Source organism: Vitis riparia, chromosome 1 (genome assembly GCF_004353265.1).
Source record: "Vitis riparia cultivar Riparia Gloire de Montpellier isolate 1030 chromosome 1, EGFV_Vit.rip_1.0, whole genome shotgun sequence".
NCBI classification, from domain to species: domain Eukaryota; kingdom Viridiplantae; phylum Streptophyta; class Magnoliopsida; order Vitales; family Vitaceae; genus Vitis; species Vitis riparia.
This window is the reverse complement of record NC_048431.1, coordinates 20,278,560-20,297,748: the sequence shown is the minus strand read 5'-3', so window position 1 is coordinate 20,297,748 and position 19,189 is coordinate 20,278,560. Positions and strand designations below refer to the sequence as shown.

At 36.0% G+C, this 19,189-nt stretch overlaps 1 protein-coding gene across 1 annotated transcript; it reads left to right on the top strand.

Moving 5' to 3' along the window:
• The first annotated feature begins 164 nt into the window (after positions 1-164).
• LOC117911181 lies at positions 165-18,550 on the top strand. The gene is made up of 14 exons (XM_034825433.1): positions 165-454; positions 6,160-6,735; positions 6,867-8,099; positions 8,238-8,562; positions 8,826-9,081; positions 9,176-9,392; positions 9,506-9,849; positions 10,003-10,539; positions 11,322-12,507; positions 12,867-13,214; positions 13,507-13,744; positions 14,418-17,035; positions 17,135-17,283; positions 18,023-18,550. The coding sequence occupies exons 1-14, from the start codon at positions 350-352 to the stop codon at positions 18,336-18,338; spliced, it is 8,448 nt and encodes a 2,815-aa protein (XP_034681324.1). The 5' UTR covers positions 165-349; the 3' UTR covers positions 18,339-18,550.
• Positions 18,551-19,189: the final 639 nt, after the last annotated feature.

The window sequence follows — 19,189 nt, the reverse complement described above, 5'->3', positions numbered from 1 at the left end:
GTGTGGAAGTTGATTGAGAAATACCAGGCAACTTTTGGACTGTGATTCCTTTACCGCTTACTTTTTCCTTCTTTTATATTACTTTGGCTTCCTTTTTTTAAGGTTTGCATGATGAAATGCCTTTCTCTTTGTGTAAAAGCTATGAATGGAGGAATGCTACTGGACATGAGAAAGCCTATGTTTCCCTGTAGATTCCTAGATTTCCTGCGCCTCTCATTTTTGCTTCCTTTCTAGCTAAGTTTCGTCATTTCTCTCTCTCTCTATATGTAGCTTTGTTTGATGGGTTGAAGGGCTTAAGGACTTAGTTGACTTGCTTGACTTGCTATACTTGGTTCAAAAATAGAGAAAGATGGAGAGGAAGAACAGAGCAATTCCCAAAGACTCTGGGTTGACTCAGCGGCTGTTTTCTTGGTCCCTTGAAGACATTTACAATGAAGATCTTTACAAGACCCAGGTTCTTCTATTCTTTATCATCATCCTTTTTTGTTTTAGAATGTTAGGAAATGTTTCAGCTTTTTGAATAATATTATTGTGGGTTATGTAGTTGGTGCTTTGCTTGATTATGGTTCTTCAGCTAAACCCCACTTTGCCTGAGCTTGGGTCTTTCATATACAGGGCCAAGCCAGTTCATTTGTTCCTCGGTTGAGGCTTTTCTTAGATTCTGTAGTATATGCATGGTTCAGTCATCTCTGTTTAGCTTTACTTGTTGAAAATGGTGTTGGATTGTGTAAACGAATTTTTATCGCATAAGAAGATTTTTTTTTTTTTTTAATTTTATTTATTTATTTATTTTTTAATATCAAGGATGGTATCTTTTTTAGGGTGATAACCTAAAATTCTAATTGGTAACCAATTTAGAATCTTTTATCTGGCTACATCTCTGTTAGATATCATTAAATAAACTCAGGCTCAATCAAAATGTCAAAGATGAGAGTAATCAAAATATGAATATATAAGCCCAACTCGGTGGGCAATATTCCTAATGTTTCTATGAATCAACGACTTGGTGGCATTTCGCGGAGGAGAGAGTCCATAAGAGGCTGTCTATGTGGAAAAGACGTTATCTCTCTAAAGATGGGAGGCTTAATCTTATTAAAAGCACCTTGTCAAGCCTTCCCATTTGGCAAATGTCTCTTTTTGTCTTGCCTAAGATGTTAAGCTTAAGGCATGAGACAATTTAGAGGGATTTCTTGTGGGGTGGGGTTTCTTTGGAGAAAAAGCTTGCATCTAATGAGATGGGAAATCACCTATAGGGAGAAATGTGATGGAAGCCTTGGCATTAAAAAGCTTTCAATTCTTGGTAAGGTGCTTTTGGGAAATTGAAGGTGGTTGTGGAGGTTTGCCTTTGAGAACGAGCCTTTTTGGAAGAGGATTATTGTTGGGAAGTATGGGGATGAGGAGAGGGGTTGGTGTTCTAGGGATAATAGGGATGGTTTTGGGGTTGGCTTGTGGAAGGCGATAAGGAGAGGCTAGGACATCATTAACAAAACAATCTCTTTCAATGTGGGCAATGATGGAAGGGTGAAATTTTGAAAAGATATGTGGTGTGGTAAATCAACTCTAAGAGAATCTTTTCCCTCTTTATATTCCATATTTTTGACAAAGGATGCTTGGGTGGCTAATGTTTGGGACCAGAAGGGTGCGGAAGGGTTTTAAAATCCTCAGTTTTAAGGAATATGAATGATTGAGAGTTGGAAAGGGTTGAGGAGTTTATCTTAAGACTCTAAGAAAAGGCAGTGAGAAGAAATGAAGACGATAGGCTAGAATTGATGAATGCTAAGAAGGGGAAATTTACGGTCAAATCCTTATACTCATTTCTTGGTCAGGAAAGAGCAGTTCCTTTCTCTATGAAGGTTATTTGGAACTTGATTGTCCCAAGCAAAATAGGTTTCTTTGTATGGGAAGCTTTTTAGGGAAAGATTTTGATTTTGGATCGACTATAAAGAAGAGGATGGTCTCTTCTGAACCAATGTTTTTTTGTATGAGAGATAAAGAGTTAGTAGACCATATTCTCCTTCATTTTATCTGAGTTTGGGAACTGTAGAATTTGATTTTCTCCTTGTTTGGGTTGCCTAGGTGGGGCCATGTGCGGTAAAAGAAACTCTGTTAGTGTGGCATGGTTCCTTCATTGGTAAAAAAAATGGAAGAAGGTTTGAAGGGTTATCCCATTGTGTATTTTTGACATTATGGAAGGAGAGGAATCAAAAATATTTTGAAAGCAAAGAAATGTTTGATCATACACTAAAATTCTCTTTTCTTTGTAATCTTTTGTTGTGGGTTAGAATGTACACAAATGAGGGCTCCCTAACCATGTTAGCTTTTATAGAATGGTTAGGATCTTCTTAAAGGGGTTGTTTTTTGTTGCCCTTTCCTTTTTGTTATGCTTTATTAGCTTCTTTTGTATATGGCTTATGTACTTTGATGTGCCTTCAAATAGAGCTTTTAACAAATTTATTTCATTTACCTATAAAAAAAAAAGATATAAGCCTAAATTTTTTTACCCATTGTTCCTTTTAATACAAACTAAAGGAAAATAATGCGACTTTGAATTACTCAATGCTTTTGTGTTCTGCACATCATCATTTGCAATTGAGCTTTTGGTTTCTATATTTTGTTCTCTGTGATTAGGACTATGAATGTGATTCTTATTTTGGTTTAGATATGTGCTTTCTATTTGTTATCTCTTCTGAATCATCTTTGTAAGCAATCTTTCCTATGTGTTGAGCTTTGTTGATGACAGTGAAAGAAATTTCATTTCACATGCATTTGGACTGTTTAAATTGTAGTGCCAACGAAAGCTTTGATGCCAACAATGTTAGTTCAAGAACACAAAGATAAAACAATCACACATACGGTACACGAGGTTTTAACGTGGTTCGGCCAACCATGCCTACGTCCACGGATGAGAGATAATGATTCCACTATACAATAGAGAATATTACAGAGGACAGAACCAGATACAACTATTGGGTTCCCGAAACATCCCATGTTTCCCCACTCCTTGTATCCATACCTTACTACGAGCCATCTCGCTCCACCGGGTACCTCCCGTTCTTCCTCACATCTCTATCCACCTTGTATAGTCTCTACAGGCTCATCTCCATCTCATAACTTTTTCCCCTCATGACCTAGAATATTTATAAAGATATTTCCAACAACCTTCCTTATTCTATAAGGAAGTCTAATATTACAATAATATATTAATCTAGAAATATTCTATATAATATTCTTTATAAAAAGGAATCTATACTAATTAGGAATTTGAGACACTTCCTAACAATCTCCACTTTGGACCAAATTCCATGAAGTTAATCTTCAATCTCTTCATGACACAAACCTTTTTGTATCATATCACCACGAAAGAGTAATCGACTCCACCTTCAGTGAAAATTCCTTTTGTTTTCATCTTGTGTGCTTTGTGATCTTTTGCTCTTCCAGAAATCTTCAACCCAAGCTCTGATACCAGTTGTAGTGCCAACGAAAGCTTTGATGCCAACAATGTTAGTTCAAGAACACAAAGATAAAACAATCACACATACGGTACACGAGGTTTTAACGTGGTTCGGCCAACCATGCCTACGTCCACGGATGAGAGATAATGATTCCACTATACAATAGAGAATATTACAGAGGACAGAACCAGATACAACTATTGGGTTCCCGAAACATCCCATGTTTCCCCACTCCTTGTATCCATACCTTACTACGAGCCATCTCGCTCCACCGGGTACCTCCCGTTCTTCCTCACATCTCTATCCACCTTGTATAGTCTCTACAGGCTCATCTCCATCTCATAACTTTTTCCCCTCATGACCTAGAATATTTATAAAGATATTTCCAACAACCTTCCTTATTCTATAAGGAAGTCTAATATTACAATAATATATTAATCTAGAAATATTCTATATAATATTCTTTATAAAAAGGAATCTATACTAATTAGGAATTTGAGACACTTCCTAACATAAATGAGTAGAACCAGCTTTTATGAGAAATCTTCTTAGTTTTTGATATGGAAAATAAATTTCTATATAAAGAAATGTTTGTTTTCATTTCATTAATTGATGGAATCTGTGGAACTATATAGGAAAATTTCAAATCCAAATTTCCCATTATAGTATTATGGACTTCCTTTTTGGGGAGTGTAAGTTAGGACATAATTACCATTTTGTCACAAAATGACCTTTTCTTTGGTAAACATTCCATTTCATCTTTAGCTATCCACTATTTTATGAAGGATTTTTTGGGTCACTTTTATATTTCAGTCATGGTTCCAATTCACAAGGTATTGATGAATGCTTAGCCTTGATTTATTTCTGCAAAAACTGGTTGCAGTTCTTTTTGGTTGCCACTAACCTTTTGCCACAACCTTCTTATATGCAAGACTTTTTTTTCGTTAGGTATTTCTATAAAACAAGGATATCAGAAATTCCCAACTCTTGTGGATTATTGCATCTGAGATAATGAGTATTTATAATGATATATCATATTTGATAGCAGTGGCAAAAATATTAGTTTTAAAATGGAGAATCTTAACATATTTGCCAAAGCCACAACAGTTAGTAGAACCATTTAATTCTCCTCTCGAGTTTGATTAGAATTAATTGGAGCCATCAATCTTACAAGAGAGCACTTGGGTAAGTTGATGGGAAAATTCTGCAATATCTGTTTCTGAATTGTCTATTGAGTAACAGATCAGGCATTATTAAGTTGTTTACTCAATATTGATCATTGTTTATGTTCATTGCTGTTATATTGACATGGAAATTGTCATTGACTCAAAGAGATCAAAAGCTAAAAATCGGTGGCTCGATAGGGAAAGCTAGCATTGTTAAGAGCTGGATACTTTTGTGATTTCTTCAAATCAATAGATATATACTCTGTTTGTGGTTGTTATTCATGATGAGGACTCTGTATATGCTCATTTTTCTGACTTGGTCTTTGTATGTGCTCTTTGTTGTGGCTTATATATGCTTTGTTTGTTGTTTGGTTTGAGTCTCAGGTTGTAATCTTCCACTATCTGTTACATTGTATATGATGGTCAACAAAATTTTGTTTTGCTGGCATTTGAACTGTTCTGTATGAGCAGAACTAGCATCATCACATTTATACCCTTTTTTGATGGAATTTTTTTTTCAAGGTTTTCCATAAAAGGAAATGCCTGTTTTCATTTCAGTTAGAAGCTATTGGCCTAGATAGAGAAGATTATTTTCTTCAAATTCAAAGTTTCCATTGTAGTGTTATGAATTCTTTTCCCAATTTTTAAAATCCTTTCCAAGTGTTTAAGGCATAATGACCATTTTTTTAGTAAATGGTCCATTTTATCTCCAATTATCCATTGTTTTACAAAGAATATATATCTTCTTAAATTTCAGGGCTGCTTGCAAGATGTTGATTAATGCTTAGATCATTATGAAGAAAATGGGAGCAAATCCTCGATTTATTTTTGCAAAAACTAATAATAGTTCTTTCCAGTTTCCACTAACCTTCTGCTAAAACCTTCTTTATTCAATCAAACTCATATAATCCTCTTTCTTGGAGCAACCCTTTCTATGAAACTTGGTTTGTTTGATTCTTGGTTTCTCAACAAAAAGAAGAAAATATTTTTGTATCACTTGGTGCAACTGACGCAGGACGGAGCCAACCATAAACCTAGGTGCTAGAATTTTTGTTGGTAACAAATTACGGTTACACAGCTGGGATATCACAAAAGGACAATGCTAAATCAGGATTTATAAATTGAAAGCTGCACTCATGTGTACTCTAGAACAGAGTGTCTATCTAAATGCTTTTCTCAACTTACAGTTGTCAATAAGAACCTCGAAGCTCTCTAAAATTTTGTCTATTATTGTACTATGTCTATGGACTTAGATGCTTACTCTAAAGCATATTCAGTATGAGGCTAATCTTCTTAGGCATCAAACCCCTTTGGTTTGAAATTTTCAATTTTGATATGGTCACCTTTTATGTGCTAGTTGACATGTAGCCTTCATATGTAAAAGCTCCCAGATATTCCATGTTATGCTTATTCACTATATACATAATCCTTCTTGTTGTTCACATAATTCTTTATATGACATGGTATGTTTCTTTTTGTTTTAACTGTCAATAGTTGGTTGGATATTCTAGTTTTTATTTAGCCTCGTGAATTCTTCATAGGTGGAAGAGATCCCAGAGTCCTTTGGAACAGTGGATCATTATTTCGGGTCTTATATTTATCCTTTATTGGAAGACATACGAGCTGAGATGTGTTCAAGTATGGAGGACATTCACAGAGCACCCTTTGCTGAAGTGATCTCATTTGTTGAGAGCAAATCAGATCGACCATTATTTTATGATGTTATGGTTGATCGATGGAGAAATAGATTTAGTGATCGTGACAAGGAGCCTTACAAAACTATGCCTGGGGATATTTTAATTTTAACAGAAGCTAAACCAGAAACAGTTTCTGATTTACAACGGGTGGGAAGGACATGGACTTTTGCATTAGTTACTAAAATCCCAAAGGAGGAGGATGAGGATGAGGATGAGGATGAGGATGAGGATGAAGACAATAGTACATCAACTTATTTTGAGGTCAAGATATCAAAAAACTATGAAGTTGATGATGCGAAGCAAAGCTCAATGTTTGTTGTCTTCTTGATTAATACAATTGCTAACAGAAGAATATGGAATGTATTGCACTTGTTTGGGAATATGTGCATTATAAGTAGAGTTTTGTCTTCTGATTCTCTGGTAAGTAATGTGAACAAACTCAATATCTCAATTAAATGTTGCAGTCACTACCGATTTTTGGCTTAACATATTTAGACGAGATTTAATGAAATTCAGAGGCTAATCGACATAATTTTCTTTTCTAATAACAGGTCAAGGAAAATTATTATCAGTGTCCTGTATGGAGTGATGGCGGATATGCTAAAAAATTTGCTTTGAGTTTATCATCTAATCTAAATGAATCCCAGAATCAGGCAGTCTTAGCTTGTCTTAGAAAAATTCAGTATAACCACAAACCTTCAGTGGAACTTATATGGGGCCCACCAGGGACGGGTAAAACTAAAACAGTCGGTGTGCTGCTATATACCCTTTTAAGGATGAATATCAGAACACTTGCTTGTGCCCCAACAAATATTGCAATTACAGAAGTTGTGTCTCGTGTCCTCAAGCTGAGGGAAGAGTCATTTGAAAATGACCTTGGAGCAAATAGCATGTTTTGTTCATTAGGAGATATTCTCCTATTCGGGAATAAGTCCCGGCTGAAGGCTTATTCAGACATTGTGGAGGTATATTTGGATTATCGTGTTGATAGGCTTTTTGAGTGCTTGGGGCCAGTTACCGGTTGGAGACATCGTTTCAATTCCATGATAGATTTTCTTGAAGACTGTGCTTCTCACTACCGTATTTTCTTGGAAAATGAATCAAGGAAGGAGAAAAGTTGCAGCAATAAAGGTGGAAGTACCAAGGAAGAGGTTTTCATGAAAAATGAATTAAGCAGCAATGAATGTGAAAGTACCAAGAAAGTGGATATATCATTTATTGAGTTTGCAAGAGATAGATTCAGGGCTACTGCTGGCCCTCTCAGAAGATGTGTCAGGATTTTTTGCACTCATCTACCTAAAAGTTTCATTCTGAAACAGAATTTCCAGAACATGGTTTACCTCATTCAGTTACTTGATTCATTTGAAAGTTTATTATCCAAAGATGATGTGGTTCCTGAGGAACTAGAGAGGTTGTTTTCACATCAAGAAGCAGTTCGAGATTCTTACTCAGATTCTTCAGACCTTCTGTATGTGCACAGAGGAGAATGCCTTTCGGTTCTAAAAACACTTCGCAGTTCTCTTAATGAACTCAACCTTCCTAGTGCCATGAACAAAGGTTTGATAAAACAATTCTGTTTTAAAATGGCTTCATTAATTTTCTGCACTGCTTCTAGTTCATATCAGCTGTATCGAGTGAATATGAAACCACTGGACTTGTTGGTTATCGATGAGGCTGCACAGTTGAAAGAGTGTGAATCAGTCATACCTCTACAACTCTCGGATATAAGGCATGCTATTCTCATTGGTGATGAGTGTCAATTACCAGCAATGGTCAGGAGCAAGGTGAGAAAATTTAGCGTGCTTATTTTGCCTTGTCCACTGTTTACTTAAAAACTTTTTTGTTTTCCTTCTAAAATTTGGTTTTCTATTTGTTTTTTCAATTCACTCAGTATCCTTTTTCTTTTGGCTTTCTTAAATTAGGTTTCTAAAGAAGCTGGATTTGGAAGAAGTTTATTTGAAAGGTTGAGTTCATTAGGTCATTTTAAGCACCTTCTCAATGTGCAGTACAGAATGCATCCATCAATAAGTTTCTTCCCGAATTCAAAATTTTATTTCAACCAGATCTTGGATGCACCAAATGTTAAAAGTAAAAGCTACACCAAACATTATCTTTCAGGACCCATGTTTGGCTCCTATTCTTTCATAAATGTTCGTGGGAAGGAAGAACATGATGATGTTGGTAGGAGCCGTAAAAATATGATTGAGGTGGCTATTGTGATCAAGATAGTAGGAAATCTATATAAAGGTATGTCAGGTGGGAGATTCATGTTTCTAATACCATCTTGATTCAATTATTTTCATCCATCATCTGTAATTTGAAGTTGTCTTTCATTTGGTCATATTGTGCGCCAAATATAAGTTCAATGCCTCTACATTTATTTATTGATTTTACTTTGTACCAGTCAACATTTTTAGTTCTTGCTCATGAGTTTTTTTTCTTATTAGAGTGAAGCAAATTGATGATGTTGGAAAAATACTAAAGCCCTTGCATCTTGCATCTTGGTACAGAATGGAGTGGCTCAAATCAGAAGCTTAGCATTGGTGTAATATCTCCCTATGCTGCTCAAGTTGTGGCAGTCCAAGATAACCTTGGAGAGAAATATGAGAACCTTGATAACTTTGCAGTGAAGGTCAAGACTGTTGATGGGTTCCAGGCTGGGGAGGAAGATATAATAATAATGAGTACTGTAAGAGCTAATAGTCATGGATCAATTGGATTCCTTTCCAATCCTCAGAGAACTAATGTTGCTTTGACAAGGGCTAGGTATGGCTTAAATGGATTTCATTTAGAAGATTACTTCCTCCTAGTTCATTTTGAGGATGGTGAATATTTGCTTGCTACTTTGATTCCATTTTAGGCACTGTCTTTGGATTTTGGGGAATGAAAGGACTCTAGCTAAAAGTGAATCCGTTTGGGAAGACTTAGTTTGTGATGCTAAGAGACGTAAGCGTTTCTTCAATGCTGATGAAGATAAGGATATGGCTAAAGCCATATTAGAGATCAAGACGGAGTTTGATCAGCTTGATCGTTTGCTTGATGGGAGTAGTATACTTTTCAAAAATGCTAGGTGGAAGGTAAATAGCTCCAAGTACTTAGACCTTTTCTTCCTATAATTTACTGCTGCTATGGCATTCTATATTGATAATATTCTGTACTCTAGATTATATGCATTTTTCTACTGTCTCAGGTTCTCTTCAGTAATAACTTCAGAAAATCATTTGTAAAGCTGAGATCAGACCGGACAAAAAAGTCAGTTATGAAGCTATTACTGAACCTGTCTAGTGGCTGGCGACCTAAGAAGTTGAACATAGACAGAGTTTGTGAAAGCTCTTCCCAGATCTTGAAACAATTCAAGGTTGAAGGATTTTATATCGTTTGCTCGATTGACATAGTTAAGAACACCCAAGTTTTGAGGGTTTGGGATATTTTGCCCCTGGAAGATATTCTAAAATTGGTTAAACATCTTGATAACATATTCCAGAGGTATACTGATGATTTTATCAATCGCTGCAAGGAAAAATGTCTTGATGGGTATGTTCATTTTTCAGTGTACTCTTAAGTTATCTAAAAAAATCCTAAATATTCTGATTGCTGCCTTGGAGTGTAAGTAATAGAAGTAGAAGTGTTCTTTTATATGTTGAATTTTGGAGCATCTGTTACCTTGTTCTTTTATTTTGTGGTCAGGAATTTGGAAGTTCCAAGGACATGGGCAACCTCTTCAGACATTGTCCAGTTTAAGAATTTTTGCAAAGAAGAGTCTCAGGGCAATGAAAGTGCAGATGCTTTTGATGGTAGAAGTTATGTTGAGAATTCGAAGGTGAGTGAAAGTTTATTACTGATGAAGTTCTACTCCTTATCAACGGGCATGGTTAGGCACTTGCTCTCTGACCATGATGGTAGAGAATTGGATCTCCCATTTGAAGTGACAGACCAAGAACAGGATATAATTCTTTACTATAGAAGCACCTTTATTCTTGGACGGTCAGGTACCGGTAAAACAACTGTTTTGACCATGAAACTATTCCAAAAGGAGCAACAGCACCATATGGCAATGGAAGGTTTTCAAGAAGACAAGGGTAATGCATCCACAAATGCTACCTACAGAAATGAGGTTGGGACGAGTGTTGGAAAGACCCAGGTGGCTGTCTTGCGACAGCTTTTTGTGACAGTCAGTCCTAAATTGTGTCATGCTGTCAAACAACATGTCTCTCATCTGAAAAGGTGTGTGGATTACTCATTAACATGATTGCTGCATCTGCTAATACAGGCACTTTTATAAGTCCATTATGAAAGTCTCTTCAATAAATCTGCTTAATGGTTGTAACAATCTACAGGTGATTGTTGTGGTTGTTGTGGTGGTGGGAGTTGGGGTTTGTTGGTTGTGGTTTTCTGGTGGTCTTGGTTTGGCTCACTTTGCAACAGATTATCTATATCTTGTATACAAAAGAATTCAGAAAACTAACATCAAGATGAAAAATAATATAAAAGAAAGAGTAGCTAAACAAGATATATAAAAGATAAACATGGATATTCTAAAGCAATATGATTAAGATATTCTTATTACAAGTTAGAGCACACATAAGGTGATGAGTTTTCAAGAGTCTTCTGAGATTGGTGTGCTGTTGATGAGTATGGTTGAGGTTTCTTGGCACTACTTCTGGAATGATATTGATTCTCTTATGCTTTTCCTATTTCTGGACAGCAACATTATGAAATTTGAACCATTCTAGGGGCTTGTTACAATTTAACATGAGGCATTGATTAAACAGGACCTCCTTTTCCTCTTAAAACTTAATAGGTTTAAAAAGCCATCTTTTTCAACCTCAGATACTCTTTTCTTTTTTCCATGAAAACCTTTCTTACTATGAATTGTTCATTACCATTTAATCTTGTGTCTTGATATGTTTAATTTCTTATGTTTATCAACAGAAATGTATTATAATACAATAAGAAGTTTTATCTGTGAAGTGAGTTTCTAATTAAGAACTTTGTTGTTTCTGCAGCTTTGCCCATGGAAAGAAATTTTCAGCAGAAAGCAATTCAAATAATATAGATTATGTTGATGATGCTGAACTATTCAATGATATTCAAGATTCTCTCATTGATATTCCACCCAAATCATACCCTCTAGTTGTGACATTCCATAAGTTCTTGATGATGCTTGATGGAACATTGGGCAATTCATATTTTGAAAGATTCCGTGATGTATGGGAATTTTATCGTGGAAAAAGAAGTTTGAGTTCAATTGGCATGCAGACTTTTATAAGAACAAAAGAGGTTACGTATGACAGGTTTAGTTCTTCCTATTGGCCCCATTTCAATAGCCTGCTAACTAAGAAGCTAGATTCTTCCAGGGTCTTTACTGAGATAATTTCTCATATAAAAGGTGGCTTGAAAGGAGGGAGGGTCTCTTATAGTATGCTGTCCCGGGAGGATTATGTGCTGTTATCTGAAGCCCGGGTGTCTACTTTAAGTGGGCCGAAGAGAGAGATAATTTATGACATCTTTCAAGACTATGAACAGATGAAGATGGAGAAAGGTGAATTTGATTTGGCGGATTTAGTAATTGATCTTCATTGTCGACTTAGACATGAAAGATATATGGGTGATGTAATGGATTTTGTATACATTGATGAAGTGCAGGATCTTACCATGAGACAAATTGCTCTTTTTAAGTATATCTGCAGAAATGTAAATGAGGGTTTTGTTTTCTCTGGTGATACAGCACAGACTATTGCCAGGGGGATTGATTTTAGGTTCCAAGATATACGATCACTCTTCTACAACGAGTTTGTAATGGAATCGAGTGATGGAAGAAAAGAGAAAGGTCAAGTCTCAGAGATTTTCCATTTGAGCCAGAATTTTCGTACTCACGCTGGTGTTCTCAAGTTATCACAGAGTGTTATTGAACTTCTTTATCGGTTTTTTCCTCAATCTGTTGATATTTTGAGTCCAGAGACCAGTCTTATTTATGGTGAAGCTCCTGTTTTACTTAAACCTGGAAAGGATGAAAATGCAATCATAACTATGTTCGGAAACAGTCAAAATGTTGGTGGGAATCGGTTTGGTTTTGGAGCAGAGCAGGTTATTTTAGTGCGTGATGATTGTGCTAGGAAGGAAATTTCAGGTTATATTGGGAAGCAAGCTCTCGTTCTTACTATACTGGAGTGCAAGGGCCTAGAGTTTCAGGTGATCATTCAATTTTATCTTAAGCTCCTCACTCCTTCCTCGAATCCGTTTTTAATTTTGTTCATGCTTTTCATACTGACCATTGTCCATAATCTGGTCAAAAGTCTTAAAAACATGCATTGTCCATAATTTGGATAAATTGGGCATGATTGTAGTCCTACCATTTTCATCTCAAACTACCAATCCCATTTATTTCTTGTAATTATGGATTGTAATTCTAGTTCACAATTTACTTTTCTTGCAGTGGTTCAAATTGTTTTTCATTAGATGGCTGGTGCAGCACTTAGAAAGCCAAATATTGCTGTGGCCTTAAATCCTATAATCTGATTTTCTCAGTTCTTGATTGTTTCATTTTGTAGGATGTGTTGTTGTACAACTTTTTCGGGTCATCACCTTTAAAAAATCACTGGAGAGTAATATATGAATATATGAAGGAACAAGATTTGCTAGACTCCACTGCTCCTAGCCCAAGTTTCAGTCAGGCAAAACACAATCTCTTGTGCTCTGAACTGAAGCAATTATATGTGGCTATCACTCGTACCAGGCAAAGGTTGTGGATTTGTGAAAACACAGACGAGCTGTCCAAGCCTATGTTTGACTATTGGAAGAAATTATGCTGTGTACAAGTTACACAACTGGATGAGTCTCTTGCAAATGCAATGCGAGTTGCTAGCACCCCTGATGAGTGGAAGGCAATGGGTATGAAGGTGTGTCCGATCCTTTCAAATAATAATATAAGGATGACAATAGTATTCCCTTCTTATGTAACATCCTTTTGGAGACTCAAAACGACTATGCTTTTAAGGGTGATATTGTATTTCTGGTGGTCGGGGATTTGGGTTCAGGTTTTGAATGGTTTTTTCTTCCATTTATAAAAAAATGTGATGTTTCTCCATTGATTAGCATGTGAAACATTTCTGGAGGTGCAGACATGGTGTGATTTTGAGTAGCAGAAGCATTTTGCTCTGAGTTTGTTTATCTATTTCTTTTCATTTGCAGCTCCTTCGTGAGCATCACTATGAGATGGCAACAAGGTGCTTTGAAAGGGCAGAAGATACCTATTGGGCAAGGCTGGCTAAGGCTCATGGCCTTAAAGCAGCAGCTGAACAGAAGCGTGATTTGAATCCCGATGCGGCTCATGTTGATCTTAGGAAGGCTGCTGAAATATTTGAAGAAATTGGCCAGGCTCATCCTGCTGCCAAATGTTACTTTGAGTTAAATGAGTATGAAAGAGCAGGTAAAATTGTATGAGCGTATTAGTCTGCTAACATTATTTTGGTTTCTTTTAGATTTATGGTTACTCTTCATAAATATTTCAATTTTATGAACTGAAATCTGCTCAGAAACTTCCAATCTGAAACTAAAACGTTATGGATTGTTGTGAACTTAAAATTTTGGAGCATACTAATTGAACTGGTAGTTGTAATGCAGTGTAAAGAGACTCCTCAAACCAGAAATTTCTTAGGGCTATATCACACTTAATCATAGTCAATGGTTGCTTGCCCTGGTTTTCTGAATACATATTTGAACAATGGTGAGACAGATAACACAGTTCAATTGAGAGCTTTTAGCAGATTGATTTATATTGTTTAGTTGATATTATGATGACTGGTGTTGCTTAGATATTCTTTTTCATGATTTTTGTTTGTGATCCACTCAAGTAGCCATCATTTCTTTATTATATCTCTCGTATATTTCTTATATTTCAAGGAATTATCAGATATGGATCTGAAAGTTTAACTAAGATAACACCTCTGAATTTTCCAGTTGCTCCTCTTACTTACTCTTGTTCCAAGTCTTTTATCCTTCCTGTACTCTCTAGCTTTGCATCTATATTGTTAAATACATTGTTTTTCCCTCCATCTTTTTGGTTGTATTTAGAATTCAAATTATAACTTTAAGTCCTGCAGGTAGAATTTATCTGGAAAAATGTGGGGAATCTGATCTGGAAAAAGCTGGAGAATGTTTTTCTCTGGCAGGACTGCATGAACGGGCAGCTGAAGTGTATGCTAGGGGGCACTTTGTCTCAGAGTGTTTGTCCGCATGCACAAAAGGAAAATTCTTTGACTTGGGTTTGCGGTACATCCAATACTGGAAACAACATGCAACTACAAGTAATGTTATGACCAAGAGAAGTAAAGAAACAGAGAAGATAGAACAAAAATTTTTGGAGAGTTGCGCACATCATTATCAAGCACTTAAAGATAATAGAACAATGATGGAATTTGTTAAAGCTTTTCACTCCATGGAGTCAAAATGCAAATTCTTAACAACATTAGACTGTCTTGATGAGCTTCTGCGGTTGGAAGAAGAATTGGGTAACTTTTTGGAGGCTGCAAACATTGCAAAACTAAGTGGGGAGATTCTGCTTGAGGCTGAAATGCTGGGTAAGGCTGGAAATTACAGAGATGCATCAATCCTTTTTCTCTGTTATGTGTTGTCCAACTCTCTTTGGGCATCTGGAAGCAGAGGTTGGCCCTTAAAGCAGTTTGTGAAAAAGGAGGAGCTCTTAACAAAAGCCAGGTTATTTGCAGAGAGGGAGTCAAAGTACTTCTACGACTTTGTCTGTATGGAGGCTAGCATTTTGTCTGATGAACAGACTAGCTTGTTTGAGTTGAACCAATGTTTGAGCACTTCCCTAAGACATAAAAGTGTCAGAGGTGAAATATTATCTGCTCGAAAAATTATTGATGCTCATCTTAATTCCAATGCCACAAAGTTTGAGTGGACAGATGAATGGGTTTATGATCTGAAGCAGCATTCAGAAGTAAGACTTTCCCAGAACTGTATTTCAGTTGAAACATTGCTATACTCTTGGAATGTTTGGAAGGAGAACATTGTTAACGTGCTGGAGTTTCTTGGACTTGATGAAACCCAAGATGTTAAAGACTATGCTAGTTATGGAGAATTCTGTTTGAACTACTTGGGTGTGAGGAAGCAATCTAAAAATCTGAATCTAATCTATGCTTTGCTTAACCCTGACGCCGATTGGGTAAGAGAAGTCGATGACAGATTTATTCGAAGGACTGGTAGGTTGGTTTATGTTGATGGCCATCAGTTTGCTTCTGCTGCTCAGAGTTATTGGAGTTCAGAGTTATTCTCTATTGGCACTAAGGTGTTGGAAAATCTCAAAGTCCTCTATAATCAATCAACCGGGAAGTCATTGTCTCTGTTCTGCCAAAGCAAGTCGCTTATTCACATGTTTGAGGTTGCAAAATTTCTTTTGAAGCTTAAGTTTCTTGACCGCAGATGCCACGCTGCCAGAACACTGCAGAAATTCCTTAATATATTGACTGAGCAATTTTGTTCGAAAGTTTTTCCTTTGGACTGGAAAAAGTCATCAACAGAGAACATGGTTTCCCTCAGAGAAACTGAGCTCTCCAGAATTTTATTTAAAAAGGCTATTTCTACAAGCATCAGCATGAAAAATGAGTTGACTCATGGGCAAATTGGAAGAGTGGCCTCTTGGATTCTTGGGACAGGTAAGCAGACTACTGAACTATATGAGAAGATTGCAGAGAGGTTTGCTGTGAATCCACCATGGAAGGCATTCATTAACAATCTCAGTGGGAACAAAGGATCAGGATTTCCCCAGGGTTCAGTGCCTATCCATGAATCTCAAAAGCATGTGTCTCTGGTTTCGAGGCTTGATGAAGCATTGAGAGATACCTACAATGCTAACTGGAGACAAAGTGATTATATATCACCTGGTTATTTCTTGTATCTTGTTGATCGCCTCCTGATTTTGGTGACTTCCTCTCAGGAGTACTGTTTCACTACCAAGTCTTCATATATTGAGTGGCTTATTTTCCAGGAATGGAATAGCAGCCCAAATCCTGGTTTTGTAGCAAATCAGCCATTTCCTTTTGGAGAGACTCTTGATTATGTTGCCCGCATAACTCAAGAGCTCCTTTACAATAAACACGACACGGTGGAATGGATTAGAAAATCCAATATCAATTTGGAGGAATACTATCCGCTGTTGTTGCTGAGATTGGTTATTATAATTTGTTTGCTTTGTGTGAATGTGAGCGTGGATGATGGGAAATATGTTGGGATACTCTTCCATTTGTTTGAGATGAGTGACATTACTTCACAATTACCCCAAGACTTTTGTGATGTGCTTAGGAGAAGAAGGAAACGTAATCAATTCAGCATAGACATAAATGTGTTTGCCAAAGCATTTAGAAAAGTTGATGATCCTCTCGTGATAGTGAAGTTGCAGAGAGATTCTTCAGAAGTGTCATGCCCAGATGCCATTTTCATAGACATGACACTCAACCAAAGCAGACAGGACCTTTTACGTGTCTTGTTTCAAAGAAGCATCAATTCATCCAGCACAAAACTTCCCTCAAACAGTAGTGCAGCCTCGAACTTATCTTCTGGGGTGGGTTGGGCCTTGAAGTCTCAGAATGATGAAGTTATAGGAGGCAATCCAGAAAACAATTATGAGCACTTTTGGGATTTTCTTGATGCATTGGACAGAAGTCCTATGAAGAACTTCTTGCCTAATGTCCCTAGGGTTAAGGTAACACCAAATTGCTTCATTGATGAATGTAATGCAGTTAAATTTGTGTACTAGAATTTTGACACATCCCTCCTTTTTCCTTGTCTTTTAATTTTTCAGTTGGAGGTAGAGAATAATATTCGCCTTATAACTTCAGTGCTGGCTGCCTTTCATAAGAACCCTGCAGAAGGTGAAGATGTAAACCTTTGTTGGGAATTGAATTTCATGCTTGACGAATTGAGGCAGCTTTCTTCTACATTGAATGCGAGGTCAGTATACAGAAGCAATACCATTCTTTGAGCCTTTGTTTCTTACACCTTGCTTGAACTCCTCTTTCCCCACCCCCAATTTTTTACGGTTCTTAAGATGGGCCTTAATTTCCTTTGTTATGAATGTTCTCCAATCTGTTTGTTGGCACATTTATTTTGGATTTTGATGGCATCAATGATGATCTTCCCCTTGGATTAATGGGTTAATCCTATTTTTTTCCTCTAGTACCACTCTGAATTCCTTTATAAATGTAGTTGCATTGTTGTTGGTTGTTTAGCTGTCTGAATTACATAGTGATACTTCAAATCAGCTGTCATCTTCGATATGCTTGGTGTTATCCTCAAGTTCATATCTATGGTTTCACTTTGCTGGTAATTTTGACTCAGACTCTTATTCATGGGTTCTTTTTGGCACTATATTGACTTGAAGGAATTTGATGTTGCTCTCTATTTGCCTGCTGTTCATATTATTAACATCCGTTAAGAAAACAAATGTGCAGATCCTACCCCATGTTTTGTTTGTTTGATGTGAAAATGTAAGAAAAAGATATGATAACTTGAACACTTATGGAGTGAGTCCTTAAGGCGCAATAATGATTTTTCCCAACACCCTAGTGGCTTGGAAATTGTGGGTAAAGAATCTATTGCTATATATGCACTCTGCATTTAAATCAATGAAAATGTACTGGTTTGGTTTCATTTCAAAGTGAATTAATTTCTTTTCATTTTTATTTTTCAGAAATAATAGTTCAAGAATTAGAGAGCTTGTCCTAAGGTTGAAGTCAAGAAAGCCACGAGTCGAGCCTCTGTTGAACCGGCTATTTCTGCAGAAGGATTCAACTGCAGTAAGTGAGGCATCATCAGCTACCACCATCCCCTCTGGTATGCAAAACCAAGTAGACAAAGGCAAAGGCGAGGCTGAAGAAAGTGAAGAGGATGATGGGGTTAATACCAAAACCCCAAGCAACTCTAACAATGGGGAAACTGAAAGCAAGGAGGGAAAGGGAAAACGAAAAGCCAAGAAGGGAAGAAAAGGAAAAGGTGGGAGAAAATAAATAGCCATGGACAGCTTCAAGGACATATCATATGCATATATATATATGTATGTATGCCATTTCATAAATTTTCTGTTCCTTCAGTATGCATTTGTAAGTGTGGAAATGTATGCATAGCTTGTTGTATGGTTTCTCTCCAGAAAGCATTTCCAAATACTCATATCCTTCTTCACATGTGATCCTTACATTAAATGGGGTGATTATAGCTCTGATATCATGTCAAGTTCCCGAAAATTTTGATGGAAAATGTAAAACAAAGAAAATAAAGAGGAAAAATAAACAAAAGGAAAAAGTAAAGAAAAATTAGATAATTTTTATGTACTATTTTAAATTTATTTCATTTATTTTAACTCTTTTATATAAAAATTAAATAATTTAAAAATGCATAAGTTTTTAACTAATTTTATTTATATTTTATTTTCTTTCGTATTCTTTTTGTAGTCAAATTAAATTTAAATTTTTTTTTCTTTTCTTAATATTTTTTATGAACTGAAGATAGCCTAAAAGTTTAATTTATTAGAATATGGACTCCAAGTGTATATACAACATATATCATTTTCTTAGCAAGAAATTGAAAGTGAAAAGAACACATTATTAAAAAAATTGTTTAATAAAATTTCAAATGCAGAATTAAAAATTATCCAAATTTTAATTTTATTAGAGAAATTATAATAAAACAAATTTTTTACATACATGGAATGAAAAATAAATTAAAATAATGTATTTATGAAGAAAAAAATGATGAAGCACTAAAAAAATAAGGAAAAAAAGTACAAATATTAAATAGATCTTATAAAAGATTTTTTTAAAAAAAATATTTAAAATTTATAATTGTGTTTATTTAAATCCTA

Bases quoted from the DNA above. Each gene is read 5' to 3' on its own strand.
- LOC117911181 (XM_034825433.1), top strand. From the start codon at position 350: ATGGAGAGGAAGAACAGAGCAATTCCCAAAGACTCTGGGTTGACTCAG. The intron at 8,100-8,237 runs GTGAGAAAATTT...TTCTTAAATTAG, and splicing joins CAGCAATGGTCAGGAGCAAG to GTTTCTAAAGAAGCTGGATT. The intron at 13,745-14,417 runs GTAAAATTGTAT...TAAGTCCTGCAG, and splicing joins AAATGAGTATGAAAGAGCAG to GTAGAATTTATCTGGAAAAA.